The following is a 19,119-nucleotide window of genomic DNA, read 5'->3' as shown; positions in this document are numbered from 1 at the left end:
AAGTTTGACGTTTTCAACGGTGCACGAACTTGGAAACCATTTGAGTTTTTTATATGTACTTGAAACATTTATCTTGTTAAAAAAATGGAATTAAATCATAAGAATATATTTTACGATGATTTTCTATGACTTTAACGTGGATTAAACCATTTGGAACCACCGTGTTTCGCTGAATTTCCGAATTCAATCGTGGCCGCACTTCACTACAGGATGAATTTCGTGAACGTTATCCAAAATCGGCTAAATACATTAAATAATGCATGAATATTTGGTTGTTAAAAAGATTTGTTCGCGTTGGATATCGCATAATTTGACAATCGCTCATTTTTTTGAGCTTGGTGCAAATAAATGTTGAAAAAATTCAATCGCAGTACCTCAAAAAACGTCTATAAGATCGTGACAGGCTACGAATAATGGATCTATGCAATTGAACCCGAAAATAAACAACATCGACTATATGGGTCCTTCGATACGAGCCAAATCCAACAAAAGTTGTTCGCACACGAAGATTTCGAAGCAAATGGTCGACTCTTATTTTCAGAATAACTAGACATGTTGTCACCGTTTCATAGAGCCACGAAGAACGGTCAATTATGAATGATACACCAGTATTTGGTTGCCAGCAGCGAAAGAATCATGGGAACCAATCATAGAAGACTAATCATCTTCCACCACGATAATATTAAATGTTAAAACATTGAATTGATGGGTTAACATATTTATACACCTGAAGAAACGATTGACACATTCAAATCACACGTTTTGGAGGTATCTGATTCTGAATGGAAAAAATGCTTCGACAATTGGTTCAAACGCATGCGTATTGATATTAATGGAGAATAAAGCAACATACAACTATAAATATTTGACTCGATTTTTGTTTGGCCTCGTGTCTTCATTATATCGTACATTGCTTTCATTCGTAGTTTTTTTGTAGACCTTTGGGCACCCAAGGTGAGCAAAGTTTTCGAAATTTCAGTTTTCCAGTAACAATTTTATGAATTAGTGATGGTGAGATTTGCAGAAATTCCATTTAAAAAGCACTAATTGTAAATTTGAACTTTTGAATCCAATGCGTTGTTCTTCATCCAACTATTTGACCCATCTTCTAATCATTTCGTCCACAAACCTCCCAGATATGCCAAAAAATTTCACTTGGTTTAACTTTTTAACATTTTGTTCTCTGTGAAAATTATATACATAATAATCTAATAGATAAACTGGAAACTCGAGAGCGAATTTCAACTCAGAAGATCTTGAGTTGTTCAGAGTCCAAGTCTCGTTGGACATATGATAGGTTGCGCCATCTTGTTGCATCCGTTTTCTGTTGAATTGAATTTTGGAGAATGAAAAACGTTTTATTTATAGTCCACTGGGTATTTACAACTCCAGAATGTGTAATTTTATATATGAAAATTGACTTGTTTTACATAACGAAAATTATTTTTCATTATGTCATATTTCGCATCGTAATAATTTTCACACCTTCGTATTATTTAAATTAGTAAAGTGACACACCTGAATAGGAGTGTTTATATATGATATGACATGAAAATAATGTTAAGGGACATTTTATACTATGGATAAGGGTCAAGGTGAAGCCATATGACGTGATACTAGTCCATAAATTTTATAGAATATTATTTATCAATGTTTGGTTTAAGTTAACTGAGGAATAAGAAGAACTTCAACCATTTTATATTGAATTTGAGTACAGGTTTTGTTTATTGAAGTTTACATATGCTTAGATCGACATGAAATTAATGTGAAACTCACTTTTGCTGTAACCTGACTCTTCTGTGCCGTTATTCCGTCTATATCGATTCGAGCACGTGTAGCCGCTGCAGCGTTACTTTCTTCGTAAGATATTTCTCCGGCTCTAATTTTTTTCATTTCTTCTACTTTAGCGCTTTCTTTTTCTGCACTTATACCATCTTTCATTACCTATAAACATATTTTGAAATCGTTAATAATCACAATAACATCGATTACATCTTTATTTGAATACAATGAAGTAACAGTTGAAAGGTGATGGATGGGGTTGTTTAGAGGACAATTTTTATATAAAAACTCGTCGAATATGATATTTGGTATTGAAGAAAAGTTTAGAATAGAAAATATGTAAACATTTTGCTGTGATAAAATTGTAAATCCCAATATTTAAATAGAGGAATTGGAATTTCAGGAAAAGTGGTCGATGACTTTTCTAGGTTTTCCTGGATGCGTAGGAACTTTGCTATACAATTTACACTTTTATTGACCCACATTGACACCGGAACGAATTTCATGTTGCAGAAGCACTACCCAAACTCACTGACGTTTTTGATAGCATGCTTAGTTCCTACAGATAGTAGGATATAGATCGAAACTTTCTATATCCAGATCAACAGAATGTATAATTGGTAGTGTCTGGTAGATCTATTCCCATCTAGTGATTTTGAGTATGGCATTAATATTAGATGGAAGAACGGGGAACGATATAAATGACAAGACTGGAGAAGATAACAAGACAAAAAACAAATGAAATAGAAATGTTATAAAAAATGACACAGAAACAAAAATGTGGAATACAGAAATGATGTTTTTAAGAAAGGAAATAACACTATAAGAAAAAATTTGTATATATAACCAAATAAAAACAAAATTAAGAAAGGATAAATGAAATGATTTGGCCAGGTCATTGGAATGGGAGATATATAAAGCAACTGTAAATACCCACATTTAATTGGAGGAATTGAAATTCCAAGAAAGAAACCTACCTGAAATACAGAACGTCAAAAATCCTGAATTCGTTCGAAAATTACAAAAGAGTACGTAATGAAACAATAAGATAAGGAAAAGAAATCAAGAACAAATATTGGAAACAATTTTCCAAACAGATGAAGAATGATTTTTACGGCCTCCAAGAAATGTACGGGAATGAAGACGAATATAGAAACGGACCAAACACACCTGAAATAACTACAGACGAAGATCTACAGTTTGAATTGACAGAGGTGCAAGCGGCTATCAAAAACTCCTTGTCGATTGGAGAACGAGTACTAGGATTGTCATATTCAAAAGAGGAATAAAAAAAATGCCATCTAATTATAGATGGATCAATTTGCTGAGTAGCACTCTGAAACTTACACCAAAAGTCATTACAAACAAAATAAACAGGATGATAATGTCAAAAATGTCAAGAAATACGAATGAATGGAAACAGTTGTGACAAAAGGATCTTACGTAATGACGCAACTACAACAATCATTTTTCTTGAACAGGTGAAAGGGCTTGAGGATTAGTAAATTCATTCCTTTTGCATTTTTTCATTTATAAATGTTGTTTGTATAGATAATCCCTCGTATATAAGTCGTACTTGATGTACACACGTTGAACCTTTGGTTTTAAACATTGTTAATATTATATATAAATAACATTTTGTAAATTAACAACGTTTGTTATCTATAGAAATAGAAGACGACAATATTGTAATGATTCACGTTTGAATTCCAAATCGTTTATTCATTCTATTTTGAATTTGTTTTCAACGTATGGCAATTATGTAAATGCGGAATAGAGGTTTGGTTTCAATAATAACAAACCTGATTATATTTGTAACAAACAGAAACATAAATTATTATTGAAATCAGATTTGAAATGAGAGACGTATTCAACTAATCACAATTACACTATCTGACACGCGTTTCGATAACCAAGTTATCGTCTTCAGAGCAGCATTGAACAACAATTAATGCAGATTCATAACGGAGAGCAATTCAGAAGAAATGAAGAGACTAATGGAATTGTTATGATCCACAACAATGCCCGTACCCACAACGCTTGTGTAACCTAACGACTTCATCAGCAATTGCAATGGGACATTTTCGAATACCCACTATACAATTCCGATTTAGCATCGAGTGACCCATGTATATTAGAACGCTATACAAATATTGGTAAACACTGTTTTTGTCACACGAATTTTGTGATGATTTTTATTTGTTTTTATCTACTCTCATTCAAAAAAAATTATTTTGCTCCAGTCACATCCTGTTTTTTTATGACAGATATAATAATATATTCTTCTCTGACCTCATTTACGTGTTTTTGTTTGATTAACTTAATTTAGGTGACTGTATAACGATTGCGTAAAACTAAGTTACGGTTTTTATATTGTAAATTTGCCGAGAAAGTGTTCTAATAACCTGGACAGTTTTTGTTATGTGTGTGGAGAATTAACTTTTACATCTCGGCGTCGAAAATTTACGGCATTAATTGAAAAGTGCTAAACAAAAGGCGTCACAATCAAGTCCAAACACACTATCCAGTACCCAAACTTATCATCAGCCAACAGACCAACCTTACATAGTGCCGAACTGCCTGCGCCAAAGCTTCCAAATCTTGCGGGAAGTCATGATTCTGTTTCTAACCAGTGATTTTTCAAGAGGTATAGGATTTGATTTTGAAAAAAACCTCAAAAAATTTGAAAAAATTGATGAAATCTTTATTGGAATCGATAGAACGATCAGTATAATTTAATGCTTTCATGCAATTGTTGGTCATGGCTCCGCTTTAGATAGCCCATGAGCAAAGTCCAATTTTAGCACACTCTCTCCAACATATCGGCCGGTATTTCACGAAGAAATGCTTCAATATTGGCTTCCAATGCGTCAATCGTTGCTGGTTTATCCCTGTGGACATTAGCCTTAATATGGCCCTACAAGAAATAGTCCACAGGCGTTAAATCACACGTTCTAGGCGGCTAATTGACGGATCCCAAACTGTTCACCGAAGGCGGCTCTCAATTTGGCCATTGTTTCGCGTGCGGTGTGGCGTGTGGCAGCGTCTTGTTAAAATCACATGTCAGGCTAGTCCAATTCTTCCATTTTGGCAAAAAAAATCGTCAATCATTACACGGTAGCGCTCGCCATTCATAGTAACGTTCCGGCCATCGTCGCTTTTGAAGAAGTACGGCCCGATAATGCCACCCACACTAAACAGTGACTTTTTCGGTATGCTTTGGTAGCTCTTGCAATATTTCTGGATGGTCCTCATCCAGTTGCGGGAATTTTGCTTGTTGACGTATCCATTCAACCAAAAATGTGCTTCGTCGCTAAACACAATTGGATCTTCCTCCAACTTTGCCAGCGCCCATTCACCAAATGTTAGACGTTGTAAGAGATCGTGTTACTTCAGTTCTTGCACCAGTTGTATCTTATATGGTTTTACACCCAAATCCTTTCGCAAAATTTTCCACATAGTGGATTAACAAAGGATCGAATCGACATTTCGCGATCATCAGTAACACCGGCGGATAAAGCCGCAATATTTTCTTCTGTCCTCACTGTACGTTTGCGTGTTTGTAGTTTAATGTCCAATAGTGTAAACTGGGTTCGAAATTTAGTCACAAGCTTCCGAATAGTACCCACAGTAGGCCGACTAAACTGCCCATGAATTGAAAGAAGTGCGCGATGCACTCTCTTAATTTTGATAGTAAAATTCAATAATTTGCAAGCGTTGTTCGTTCGTAAGTCGATTCATAATTAAATTAAAGATCAAACTGAACGAGTTTGACAATGACACAAGACACGATTTACGCGTGATCTGTCAAAAACAGTGTTGCCAAAAAGATACCAGCAAAAAAATCTTTCTAGTTCGGAATTTGTTCTTAGTCAACCCTAGAACGAATCTCAAGAGAGTTAAGAGAGAGAGAACCCAAGGTCAACTTCAAAAAAGAAGAACAGAAGATTTTGTCTAAAAAATAAGCCGAGCTTTTGGGGTCTAGATTGAACGACTGTTGGAGACTTAAAAGGGACCTACCACAAGCTAAACATTCACGAAAATCTTTTATTGTATATTAGTCTTGAAGTCACAAAGAAACCTGATGAGTCAATTTTTTTCCATTTGGTATAAGTTTTCGTGTGACAAAAAAAGTTTAAATTTTGTGAAATTGAATCAGCACGCCTCGACTATGATAATTTACATTCAAAATCACAACTAAAAGGTTATTTTTGTTGAAACTATCATTTAAAAATTACGTAAAATTTTAAACAAAAAACTTACCGTGGTTTTCTTAAAATTATTCATAGTTTTTTGTTCATATTTAAGTGATTCGACTGTATTCGTTGGCGAACCGATTTCGGAAGGCACTGGCGTATCATCGGGGAACGTCACTATGGGGTCGTTGATTTCATCGGAATCAACTAAATTTTCTAACGAATTTCTTAGTTGCATCAGCGTGTTTGGAAGGCTGCTTTTCATGTCGTTGATATTGTTTTTAAAATCGACTAAATCGTTTTTCATATTGGAAGCCTGCAACGTTTAATTTTGCTAATATACAGTGTGGTACATTTTAATTATTTTTCAAAAATATTGATCAAAATATCAGATGACAATAATATAGGGTGACTGGTTTATTTTTATATCGTAGTATATATCTCTAACCATAATAAAAAGTTCGATCAACCTGGATGAGAATTTTTTTAAAATTATTAAAATAACAGAAAAACAAAATATGAAGTATTAATGGAAAAAATTGGAAACATTAAAAGGGAAAGAAAATTTTGTAAAATTATTGATCTGCGTGATAGATACGGGGGTTGTTCAATTATTTTCGACCTAACAAAGAAAAAACGGCGATAACGTTCTCGTCTAATGTGGCAAGCGTAAAATTTTGGGGTTAGGAAACAAAAATGAGTCGATGAGGGGTAATCAATAATCGTTCAGAATTGATAGGTGAGGGCGGCCGTGAAACCGTTGAGGACATAGGCCTTCAGATAGGCCCGTCGTGCCCTACTTGACGTCACCGAAGTCCGATGTCCTTTGAGAAATTAATACTCGTAGAAATTCTATTATTTTGCACTGTTCACTTCACCAACACTCACATTTACACCAAAAAAATCAATTTGTACTTACTTTAGTGTCTGTGGTGATTTGGCGTCTTTGGCTTGTGGAAGCGCTGGTCGAAGTTTTACTCACTCGCGTGGTCGTTGTCGTACTGGACTGGCTGTTGGTCTGTAACTTGAAAAAAAAACATAAACTTTGAGACATCAAAGTATTTTTGGGATTGTGATTCTTCTGAGTATAATTTCAAGCGGAGAATTCGGTGAAAATGCTGGATATGGGCCAATAGCGCTAAGTCATCGGAAACTACGCGGTTAAGATTAATCTAAATCTATTTTGTTTCGGATTAAGTAATAGGTTTGTTTAGAATATTCTAGACGTAAGTAAACAGGAACAAAGTTTATTTTTAAGGACGAGGCGCTTAAATAAAGAATGCAGTTCCTTATTGATCCAATTTCGCTTTGTACTTGATCAATTATTAAATTTAGTACTGTAACGTATTTCGTTCGACTATAAATTTTTACGAGGGTTTCAAAAAAAATTTAATAATAATCTAATATATAAAATTCTGCTGTCGCGGTGTTTGTAATTGAATTCCTTCGAAACGGCTTGACCGATTCTCCTGAAATTTTGTGTGCATAGGAAAACGAAATTCGATTCCAAAAAACGGTTAAAAAACCTGTCAGGGTGAAGAAACTCAACCCAAATGATCTTAGAAATCAACCGAGTGGGGAATCAAAACAAAAACTACCACAAGGAAGATGAAAAAAGTGCCGAAATCTTCTGGAAAACGAATTTCAATGTCAAAACACGATATAAACGGCATGACCGATTTTCATGAAATTTTGTGTGCATATCGGGTAGTTCTGAGAGGCTGGCTGGCAGGAAGAGCGATTTTGGCAGCAAAAAATATGGAGGTCGATGGGTTAAGTTTAAAGATACAACAGTTGTTGCCTAGGGACTTGGTGTCATACAAATCTATCGATGCAGTTTGCGATACCAACTAAACTGTGAATTAACCAATTGAGTTTTTAAATTCATTGGATTTGCCAGGCGTGTCATCAGACCATTTACAATTGAAGGTTGGATCATTCTGCTTCGTAACTTGAACCCACCACGATTAGTCATTAAAAAATTAATGAAAAACTGCCACCAATCCCTATGAATCCTACATATGTGCCAATTGAATTCAAACGCATTCAATTCCCGATTAGATTGGCGTTTGCTATGACGATCAATAAGGCACAAGGCCAGACATTGTCTGTATGTGGCTTGGATTTGGAAACATCATGTTTCTTCCACGGACAACTATATGTGGCATGCTCTCGCTTGGGAAAACCATATAGTTTGTTTGTGTTTGCTAAAGACGGACTAAACAAGAATATTGTACATTCTATTGCGCTGAGATATTAATCTTTATTTTTTTTTCCAACTTTTATTGAAGTATCTACGACGCTTTTGATTACAAGTACATTCCTACATACTTATTTGGTAAGTTAGTAATTTGTATTGAAGTTATATGTTTATGCTCGACATGAATAAATATTTTATTTGGCATGTACTGTTGTACGCAGCTGAAGCATTTGAAACGAACCTATTAACTTGTAGTATTTCATTTCATTAATCAAATATTTTGCCATAATTGGAGATGAAGGTATAGTAAAAACCGTTTATAAGTCATGCCTGAACTAATATTTACTCAGTAATATTTAATGGAAATGGATACATTAATAAAATTGTGTAACACGAATTAATTAGTCATTAGAAATATTATATGAAGATTAGATAACGTACGACATATGTTGAACGTAATTTATGAAATTGTTAGTAGAATTTTAAGTGTGGCATTTGGGAAAATCTAAATTTAATTAGAAGTAACTCGTTTTTCTGTAGAATATCTTCTGTGTGGCAAATATGATCAAAAGTTATAGGACAAGTGAAAAAGATTAGATTAAATATTGTCCCCATTCCTATATCTGCGTATTTCAACATCTTTCAACAAATAGTCAATCAGTAATCCAATCAGGATAAAAAATGATTGTAACTCTTAGATCTTAAAAATCAATCGAGTGGGGATATAGAACATACACGACTACAAGGAAGACGAAAAAAATGCCAAAATCTTCTAGGAAACGAATTTCCATTACAAAAAACGAAAAAAATAGGTTAAAAAACCCTGTCGGGATGGAGAATGATTGTAACTCAGCCCGAATGGGTCTTAGAAATAGATCGATTGCGGATTTGGAACCAAAACTACCACAAGGAAGACAAAAAAAGTGCCAAAATTTTCTAGGAAACTAATTTCGATTCCAAAAAACGAGACAAACAGTCAAAAAACCCTGTCGTGATGAAGAGTAATTGCAGCTCAGCCCAAATGGATCTTACAAATCAACCGAGTGGGCATTTAGAACGAAAACTACAACAAGGAAGACGATAAAGGAGCCAAAATCTTCTAGGAAACGAATTTCAATGTCAAAAAACGATACAAACGGTCATAAAACTGTCGTGATAAAGAGTGATTGCAACTCAGCTCAAATGGATGTTACAAATCAACCGAGTGGGGATTTGGAACCAAAACTACCACAAGGAAAACGAAAAAAGTGCCGAAATCTGCTACGAAATGGATTTCGATGCCAAAAAAACGAAAATGATTGCAACTCGACCCGAATGGATCTTAGAAATCAACCGAGTGAGGATTTAGAACAAAAACGACCGAAGGAAGAGAAAAAAGTGCAGAAATCTTCTAGGAAACCGAATTTAAATGTCAAAACACGATATAAACGGTCATAAAACCCTGTCAGGATGAACAATGCTTACAACTCAGCTCGAATGAATCTTACAAACGGTGAAAAGTCTGGTAAGGATCGAAAATGAATGCAACTCCGCCAGAATTGATCTTAGAAATCAATCAAGTGGGGATTTAGGACAAAAACCACCACAAGGAAGATGAAAAAAGTGTTGAAATTACTGAGATGTAGTTTGATAAGAAATAGTTTGAATACCGTAAGATGTTCATAAAATTAACTCAATTATGAGTTATTATCAAATTGAGCCAATCATTTGGTCGAGTATAAATAGAAATCAGATAGGAAAATTGTTCTACGAATATTATAGAGAAACATTCTTCCAAACATAAATATTAATGAATGAAATATACCAAACGACCTTGTGGATTCATCCTATACCAGATCAAAACAAGATTCCTTATGAAAAGATAGACACTGTCATTGTTATTATGCAATTTTGTAGCGGATGACAACAAAAAATATAAAAAAAAATCTAATTAACGATGGAATTATTAATGGTATTTATACGAGGGTTACTCAGTAATTAATTTTCCACCGCAATTACAATATAATAACATATGAATGAGAAGGCGTTCCAAATGAAGAAACGAATAAAATCTTTTCACAATATCGAAGCTTTCCACAAATATTGTGCAAACAATTGTTTAAGAATCACAATGAAGTCCAGGGAGTTAGATATGACTTTTCTTGGTCCCTATAACAAAATAATCATCAATAATAAGTCCAAGTAATAGGAAACAAAATCACAGTTTTCATATGGGGTCCCTAACAACCCAAGAAAATGTATGCCTAACTTTATCGTCATCAAGAAAAATCTAGCGACTACCTTTTGATGTAAACAAATGCTTATAGCATGGAGATAACATCTTGTATGGTTAAAGGACCAATTAGCGCGCTGATTATACTTTTCCAAATCAAATTTGGTATCCAAATCTTTGTTCCGATTTCGTATTAAGACAAACAGAAGATTCATATGTGAGATTATGAACCAACTGGAAGAATACGTTCATGTTTAGGACGATAGAATGGGATAATTACGAAGAAAAAGAATACGAGGCACAGCATCCACGTCTTTGTTACAGTTTTCGTCGTTAATATTTCTAGAAGCAATAATTGTGAACATAAACGTGATGGTAAATGAAGAAGATTCATTTTATTCATGTTAGTATGTATAAAAGTAACTGTCTTTAAGGCAACACCGGTTTGTTTATCAATTTTCACATAAAAGTCATTAATTATTTTTATACTAATTCCTAGTAACGTCTAGTATGACTGGAAATGTATTTTTTTGTCACAACTAAATCTATAAATAATTAGAATTGAATAAAAATAACTGAATACTCACTGAGGTTGTAGTTATGGTAGACCTTGATGGATTTTTTATTATCGTTTGAATAGTCGGTTCGTTTCCATTTGAATTATCCGTGGGAGATTCGCTCGCCATCTAAACAAAAAAATAGAAATTCAAAACTAGCTCTCACTCCCGAATTTTTTGCATCAAGTCCATGAACACTCTGTATAAGTTGTAATAACAAATAATAAGAGAGAATGATCAAATTTTCAATTATAAGTTTCAGAAAAATTTTAAAAGGTAAAGAAAATACAATAAAGCAGCAATTTATTCACTCAACGAAGAAGATATCGAAATACATATAAATTTGTAATCGTGTACTAAAAGGCAAGCATAGAAATACGGCAGTACTAAAAAAGTCTGAATATGATAATAGTTACATGAAAAGTACTGCAAAAGATAAAAGAAAAGAGCATGAGTAGACTGAAGACCAGATGTTTTTCGAAAGTTGCTACTTAAATTTTGAGTATATGGCAACACTGATGTGAATATGTCAAATCTGACGTTGACATCATGAAGTTTGACATTTAATATTGAACATACTCAGAACGTATTATCATACGAGTGCTATTTGAGTTGAAACATTCATTTTAGTCTGATTTTCTGTTTTTCAACGTGATTAAACCAACAGCAGTGTGCCGATTAACTCGCTTCGACTTTTGGTAATGAAACACCATCTCGAGCCATCGTTTTTCGCTGGTTTGAGGCCATATACAAATTACGTCATACGACTTTTGGTACTTTTGAACCCCTCTCCCCGTCCTTATCACATATTGTCACATTTTTATAATCCCCCTCCTAATATGACGTCACTTTTTTTGAATTTATGCGTATATTTAAAAATAAACTTATATTTTTATTAAATAATCTAATAAAATAAACAAATAATTAAACTGTGAAAACTATGCCGGAGGTTTCACTTACAACAATAAAAAGGCAAGCGAGGACTCGTCGACATATTAAATCTATTTAAATCCTCCCCATTAAAAATTCTCGTAAATTTGAGTGTCTCACTCGCATCACAAAGCCGCTTTAGAAGTTAAATGATAGATATAGCGAGAATTATCAATAAATATAGATGAAGTTCGTAGATAAATTTCAAGTTTTAGTATTTTGAATTATGACATTTGACGTCACAAAACTTTTGATCCTCCCTGTCCCTCGACACACATTGTCACATTTTGGTGATACCCTCCCTCCCCGTTAACATGTGACGTAATATATGGATGACCCTTTTTCCGAATTCAATCGTGGCCGCACTTCGCTACAGGATGAGTTTCTTGAAGGTCATCCAAAACTGGCTGTCTTGCCAGAAAACATCGATAATATAATCTACCTTTATTTCCACACACTTTTCATACTAAAGCTTGTATGCCACTATAAAAATATGAACTCTGCCTTAAGCTTTGGATCGTTTGTGTTGCAGGTTTTCTGCGGTTTCCCTGCAACTTGATGCAACGGTTCTCCAGCCAAATGGCCGACGATAGGGAATAATGCAGCCACTCCAAAAAAAATATTAACCGACAAAGGTAGTTTTTGCTTACAAGCTTTACTTCGTTTTCCTACGGTCAAAATCTCCCGTTGGAAATAGTTAGGCAAAAGCAACCCAACGAAATCACCCCAGCACTGCAGAGGAGCTATTCCTATATCAGGGCCTACATTCCTTACAACAACTTTTACCAACGAATCTCTCTCTTCAGCTTTGCTAACAAAAAATAGTCGGACGGGCAACTGTTGTATCAATATAATAATTTAGTTCCATCCCTGTTGTACAATTATCATTTTTTTCGTGTTCAATACCGAGAAAAGAAGAATTGATAAATTATTTATGTTTTCCAGATGCATTATTTGATTAGTTTGGAATGCATGTGCGTTTACCGTCACGTTTTCAAATAGATTTCCGGATTTCCGGGAAGTATGGCATATTTTTTGTGATTTATTGTTTAATTATACATCACATTGTATATAAAATGATCAGGGGAAATAAATTGTGAAATATAAATTAGTTTTCAACTAAATAATGGAATTTAAATAGATGTTTAAATCATATTAATATAAATATTATTTTACATTTTTATATACTGAATGATAAGGAAAACAGTTATTATAACGATGGGACGTTTGCTATATTTGGCTTTTCCCAGTAAGAATACGAGGTCCGGCTATTAAATAACGAGACTGGTTACGAAAAAGGGTTTTATTTTATTCTTCAATCGAATGCCCCCTTTCAATATACTCTTCTCGCCATCCACCTTTCCATACGTTTTTTCCATTGATCGAAGCAGTGCTGGAAGTCTTCTTCGGTAAGAGCCTTCAGGAGCTCTACCGTTTTTTGCTTTACCGCTTCCATCGACTCAAACCGGGAACCTTTCAAATCAAATATTTTTCTAACCTTTCAAGGAAATCTGAGCAGACCCGTTGACGTAAGAGCTTTTGGTCAGGAGTCAGATTTTTTGGCACCAACTTCGAACAGACTTCTGTCATGTGTAATTCCTCGAGTAAAATTTTCCTAACTGTTTCTTTATCGGCGTTTACAGCCTCGGCAATCATCCGGATGCTCATTCGAGTTTATGCACGTACAATTTGGTTGATTTTGGTCACCGTTTCCGGATTCGGAACAGTCACAGGGCGGCCTGGGCGCTGGTCATCTTCAGTGCTCTCTCGGCCCTCACTAACGCGCTTAGACCACTGAAAAACACGCGCACGAGATAGAGAATTGTCTCAAAATGATCAAATGTAACCGAAGACTTGAATGACAAAGAGCTAATTAAAGAAAGCCTGATTGGAATCGAACCATTTCTCTAAATACAAATTACTCTTATAAATAAAAAGTATGAAGTTATGAATAGTAATTAGTTCAGTTCAGTAATTAGCTCAGTCTTTGAACCAGTCGTAATGTTATAAACATCTAAAAAGGTACATTAATAAATTTTGTATAATCATTAGACAGTCAACATCTAAACTACAAAGTAGTTACAAATTGGTGTCCAATTAAGTAAAATTGTTTGAATTGCTGGTAGAAGAGATAGCCAACGAGTTCCTATGTGTAATTTTATACCTTACACCTTATTACTTTAATTTTATTAAAGTTGTAAAACAAAAACAAGGTTCACGCGAAAAAAGGTTATGTTCTGAGGACGCACACACTCTCAGCGCCCTCTGACTAAATAAAAACAAATTTGTGTGAGCGTCTAAGTATAACACGTAATAATGTGTTTGCTGAAATCAGGACTTTGTATACTTTATTTTTGTTCAATAGTAAAAAGTATAATTCAGTGAAAAACAGTATAATACTTTTATGTAATAACAAAAATGAAATACAACAAATTTATAAGGAAAAGAACACTTATACAGATATTAAAAGTCGTACCGAGTACCACAACTTGTACGAGGTTCGTCTAAAAAGTCAATATAACTTGGTAGATATATTTTTGCAAACATTCAAAGATTTTCGCTAAAATTTGAGTCATTTTAAGACGCTTACTTTCTGTCTCATAGTAAAAATAGTGTTTAACTTGCTGGTTATTATATTCAAGAGTATATTTCATACTTTTTCAATGAATTATTTAACCTACAACACCTTTTAAATATGGTTAATATTACCTTAATTAAAGAATTGATTTACCACTATTATAATTCGCTCGAACACTGCTATTTATCACATGGATATTACTAAATATTATTAACACTTAGATTAATCCGAAACGTATTAATTTGACATACCTACCGAATCGGTACTGATACGATTTTGTCAGTGAACCAATTCAATGAAATTCATTTATAATCTTATCAGTACGCACAACTTTGATGTATTTAAAAGTTATCTTTAAAAATAAATCCAGTTATCTTTGTTGTAATTCGAAAATTTCCTTGTATAAGTCCGTAAAGAAAGTGTACCGGGTAGGCAACTAAGAACGATTCCCGATTATTGCAAATAGTAGTTAAATATTATACACGACGATTCTGAAATACTTTCAACAGTTTTTTAAAAAGACATACCCTTAGTTATTCGTCGTGACATGTTCTTACAACATGATTGTTGTCTGGCAAACTATTCCTTATATGCATTTTTTTACATCAAACATACCCCGATAGAGGAAGTTTATTTATTTCGCCAACCAAATCTCCAGACCTAAATTGCTTAAATTAGAATAAGATATTATTATACCAATAGACCAACGACAAGAGATGATATGCTGCAGCCCTATCCAATTAAAATGTCAAATTTAGTTGTGTCCCTTACCAATCGTGGCGCTAGTGTAATAAAAAAGTGTCATTACTGTCAATGTCAATTGTCAATATTAATAATTATTTGTTTCAATTTCCAAACGCCTTTTTGATGTGTGTTCTAAATGGGAAGAATTTTGTAAAATTCAATGCTCAACATCAAATTATCGCTTGCGTGGAAATGATTTTCATATTCACATTCATATGCTGTAAAAACAGGAATAGTAGACAATTATATGATATGATCAAGTTGATAGTCTGACTGTTGAATACTCAACATCTGGCAATTTACCTATAGAAGATCTATTGGAGTTTTCAAGTGAATTTTCAGACTTCATTGTTACAGAGGAAATTAGTAGTTCTGACAAACGGATATTTTTACTTAGCTGGAACCAGTAAGAACAATTTAACACCTGGGAAACAACAGCCAAATTATCAAAATTGAAGAATAAACAAGAGCGGTTGAAGACGTTGAAGAAATTGGAACATTTGAGTGCATAGAAGAAAGATTAAATAATGTAAGGACAGAATTCATTGATTCACAGTTGAGGAATATTCATAGACAAGGTACAGCAAAACGATGGACTTTACAGGATAAAATTTTTGCTCTTTTTATTCAGGAAACTGCAAAACCGGAACTGGTTGAACAGTTGGTATGGGAAAAAACGTCCCTACGTTAGGGTACCGACAATATTCATTTTCTCTCTAGTTCGAGACACTTTATCTAGACTGCGCATGCTTGAGAATGGGCAGAATCGAGCTGGAACCTCGGAAGATAGAAAAATCGTTGCCATTCTGTCTTCCTTAGTCGGAACAGCTTCCATTTAAAGAAACTGTCCATACAGGAATATTACATATATGCAGTAGATATTATTTGTTGTAAATTTAAGGGTACTGGCATCGAAATCCACTGAATAACTAATAAGTTTGCATTTGTTCTAAGGGTATGTTCTGTGAATAACATTTTGAATACCTTGGAACGCCACTAATTACGTAGATGGTACAAAATTCTTTCGTAACAAAATACATTTTTGTTCTGAATTGAATAATATATGATTCATCTCTGATTTGAAAATTTTACGTACCATTTTGGATAGCAACCCATCATATTTTCCCGATATGAAAACCATCGGTGAGAACTATGAAAAAACACTAAAAATATAGATGAAATTGAAGTAGACACTAAATTTGATTCACTGAATCCCTGTATGTTCAAATGCGGATCAAATTAAACTGATTGTTTAATGTTTAGCAAGGAATTTATCTATGGTTTATCTATAAAAAAACGTAACAAGTCGCAGACATATGTTTCAGTTCAGATGTGAATTGACCTTTCAATTTCTAAGCAGAGTTGTACTCAGTTTACCATTGACATTTAATACTTTTATTTTTATACTAACTATAAGTATTGTTTGATTTATCAGATAATAATAAGTGTGTTTATCTACAATTTTACCTTAAACAAATTCTATGGGCATGAAGAAAGCGATACTTTCGATAATACTGGCTTGTAACTGTAAAATTTTGAAATTGTACAGCATATTATTGAACAATCTCTCAATGTTAAAAATGCTCAAAGTTATTCAGAAAGTTTACGAAAATTGAAACATTATCATAGATAATGAAAATATATAGAGTGTCTCATGAATAATGTCTTACATGTTCAAATTGAGGCGAAGGACGTTTTCCATAAGAAATCCGACATTACTTATAAGACACCCCTGTATGAACAATTTTCTATACAAAATGGTCTTTTTAGAAGAGTACTCTGTGGTATTTTCTAACAAATGTTTATAAACATATGAAGATGGGCCCAGAATTACCTGGCCTCACATAGAGATGGCAGTAGTTGCTTGAAAATACCACTGTGTTAGAAAGTACACAAACTGTACAGCATATGTTTCAAGTCGGTATTTTTGGAAAAAAAGGAAAAACTATCGCGAAGAAATCAAGCAAAAACGGCCGCATTTGGCTAAGAAGAAAGTGTTGTTTCATCAAAACAATGCACCAGCTGGCACTTCCTTTATTGCAATGGCCAAATTCAATGAATTTAAGTTTGAATTTCCATCCCTTGCGCCCTATTCACCAGATTTAGCCTTCTCGGATTATTTTCTGTTCCCGGACTTGAAAAAAATTGGCTCGATGGTCAAAGATTTTCCAACAATGAAGATGATGTCGGCAGTTAATGGCTATTTTGAGGAGCTTGACGATTCTTATTTTAAAAAGAGTTTCGAGCTTATTGAACATCGCTGGGAAAAGGGTATGGAGCTGAGAAGAGATTACGTTGAAAAATAAATGTATTTTTGTCGATAGTTTTCTTTGTTGGGCCAGGTACTTCTAGGACCATCCCCGTAAAGTAAATGACTGCAATTGGAATTTTTTGGTACTCATACTGAACACACTGTTTACATTACCACTACACCAATTACACCAGGTTATCGTCTTCAAAGACTGAAGACAGTTTACCTTCATCAAAAATCATTTGTAAAATATATGGATATATACAAAGTGTCTCATTTTTTGTATTAAATTATATAAAAATATGATATTTTTTCGAGGGGCCAACCAAATTTTCACAACGATTTTGCTAAAACTAGCTCTATGGCTGGCTTTTTTGATCAAATTTTTTATTTTTTTAGGGCATTTTAAATCTTAAGTCAGGACAAAAATGGAAAAACTGAAGTAGCATTCAAAAATATACGAGAGTTGTTTGAATAGTTTAAGTCCTAACAAAGAAACGAAGACATTTCAACATCCTTATTTGATAAAACCCAAGTTTCTTTGCAATTACTCTCCTTACCTCACTAAGCGTCTTGGCCTTTTTGAAGCAAGTTTACCCTCTGCAATCTACCGTTTTCTCGTTGAAGGAATGTGGTCATGAATTGACGTAAAAAATCCGACTCATTTTGCTCAAACAGTGGCAAAAAGGCCTTAGAAATGTGTATTTGAATGCGGGATTGGTCCAAAGTGAAAATCTCTAGAAGAATCTTCAAATATATAAACAGATATCTTCGTCAACTTTCTAGTCAACCCTCGTATTAAATTCCGGTGATATAATTTTGAAAAAAAAAAACAATTTTTGTATACAACATTTTTTATCTTTATTAATTATGGGAATCCTAAAAATTTTACCGGAAAATTTATTCTGAAAACTTTATATATACCGGGTGTTCCTGATTTCATGCGACAAAATTCAGGAGGTGATTGCTGGTATGAAATTAAGATATATCAAAATATCACTCTTAAAAGGTGGTGACTTAAATAAAGTTTGATCTAAACTTTATTTATTTATTTAAAAAATAAAATATAAATTATGTTGTTTATTTTTTTTCTCTGCAGCTATTAGTTTTGGGGAAAAAATTAAAAACAAATAATATTTTTAAATAAAACGAGGATTTTAAGTTATAATTTTATTTCATAAAACTTCATATTGAATGAAAGTTTTGATATGAAATAAAGTAAGGGTTGCTATTTCACCCCCGTATAATATAACAGGAATATTGAAATAATGTCTGTAGTGAGCCTTTAGCAAGTGCACGAAAATTACAGAATTCCAAGCTTCTAGCTTTAGTGAAATTTTACAAAAAAAAAATAAAAACTCAATTTAAGTCACCACCTTTTAAGGGCTATATCTCGAAAAGGGGTGGACTCGGGAAATTTTGTTGTAAGAAAGACCCATCTTAATTTCATACCACCAATCACCTCCACAATTTTGTCGCGTTAATTTAGAAACACCCTGTATATTTTCAGCGTCGTGTCAAATATCTGACTACGTCTCTGTACGTATTGTGACGTCATCGGTTAAACCACGTTGTATTCGTATGAATGAAATCGTACATGGTAACGTATTAATTATGATGTCACATGTAATACATCCTTCTTTATTATTTGATTTACCAGTCATACGAC

General features: G+C 33.7%; 1 protein-coding gene across 17 annotated transcripts in view; it reads right to left on the bottom strand.

Moving 5' to 3' along the window:
* LOC130893438 (NAD(+) hydrolase sarm1) overlaps positions 1-19,119 on the bottom strand; it is a 91,175-nt gene that overhangs the window by 18,113 nt on the left and 53,943 nt on the right. For 13 of the 17 annotated variants that reach the window (XM_057799553.1, XM_057799547.1, XM_057799558.1 and 10 more), the window contains 4 exons: positions 10,978-11,076; positions 6,898-7,002; positions 6,046-6,294; positions 1,777-1,944 (listed from right to left, as the gene is read on the bottom strand). In XM_057799553.1, the coding sequence (XP_057655536.1) occupies positions 1,777-1,944; positions 6,046-6,294; positions 6,898-7,002; positions 10,978-11,076 (621 nt within the window). Of the gene's footprint in view, positions 1-1,776; positions 1,945-6,045; positions 6,295-6,897; positions 7,003-10,977; positions 11,077-14,586; positions 14,723-16,295; positions 16,446-19,119 lie in introns of those variants that run through there. The other 4 variants (XM_057799562.1, XM_057799552.1, XM_057799564.1 and 1 more) reach the window with 4 other exon arrangements.

The sequence above is a fragment of the Diorhabda carinulata genome, chromosome 4, assembly GCF_026250575.1.
Source record: "Diorhabda carinulata isolate Delta chromosome 4, icDioCari1.1, whole genome shotgun sequence".
In the NCBI taxonomy this organism is placed as follows: Eukaryota; Metazoa; Arthropoda; class Insecta; order Coleoptera; family Chrysomelidae; genus Diorhabda; species Diorhabda carinulata.
Note: the sequence above shows the minus strand (reverse complement) of the source record. Positions and strands in the feature narration are given on the sequence as shown.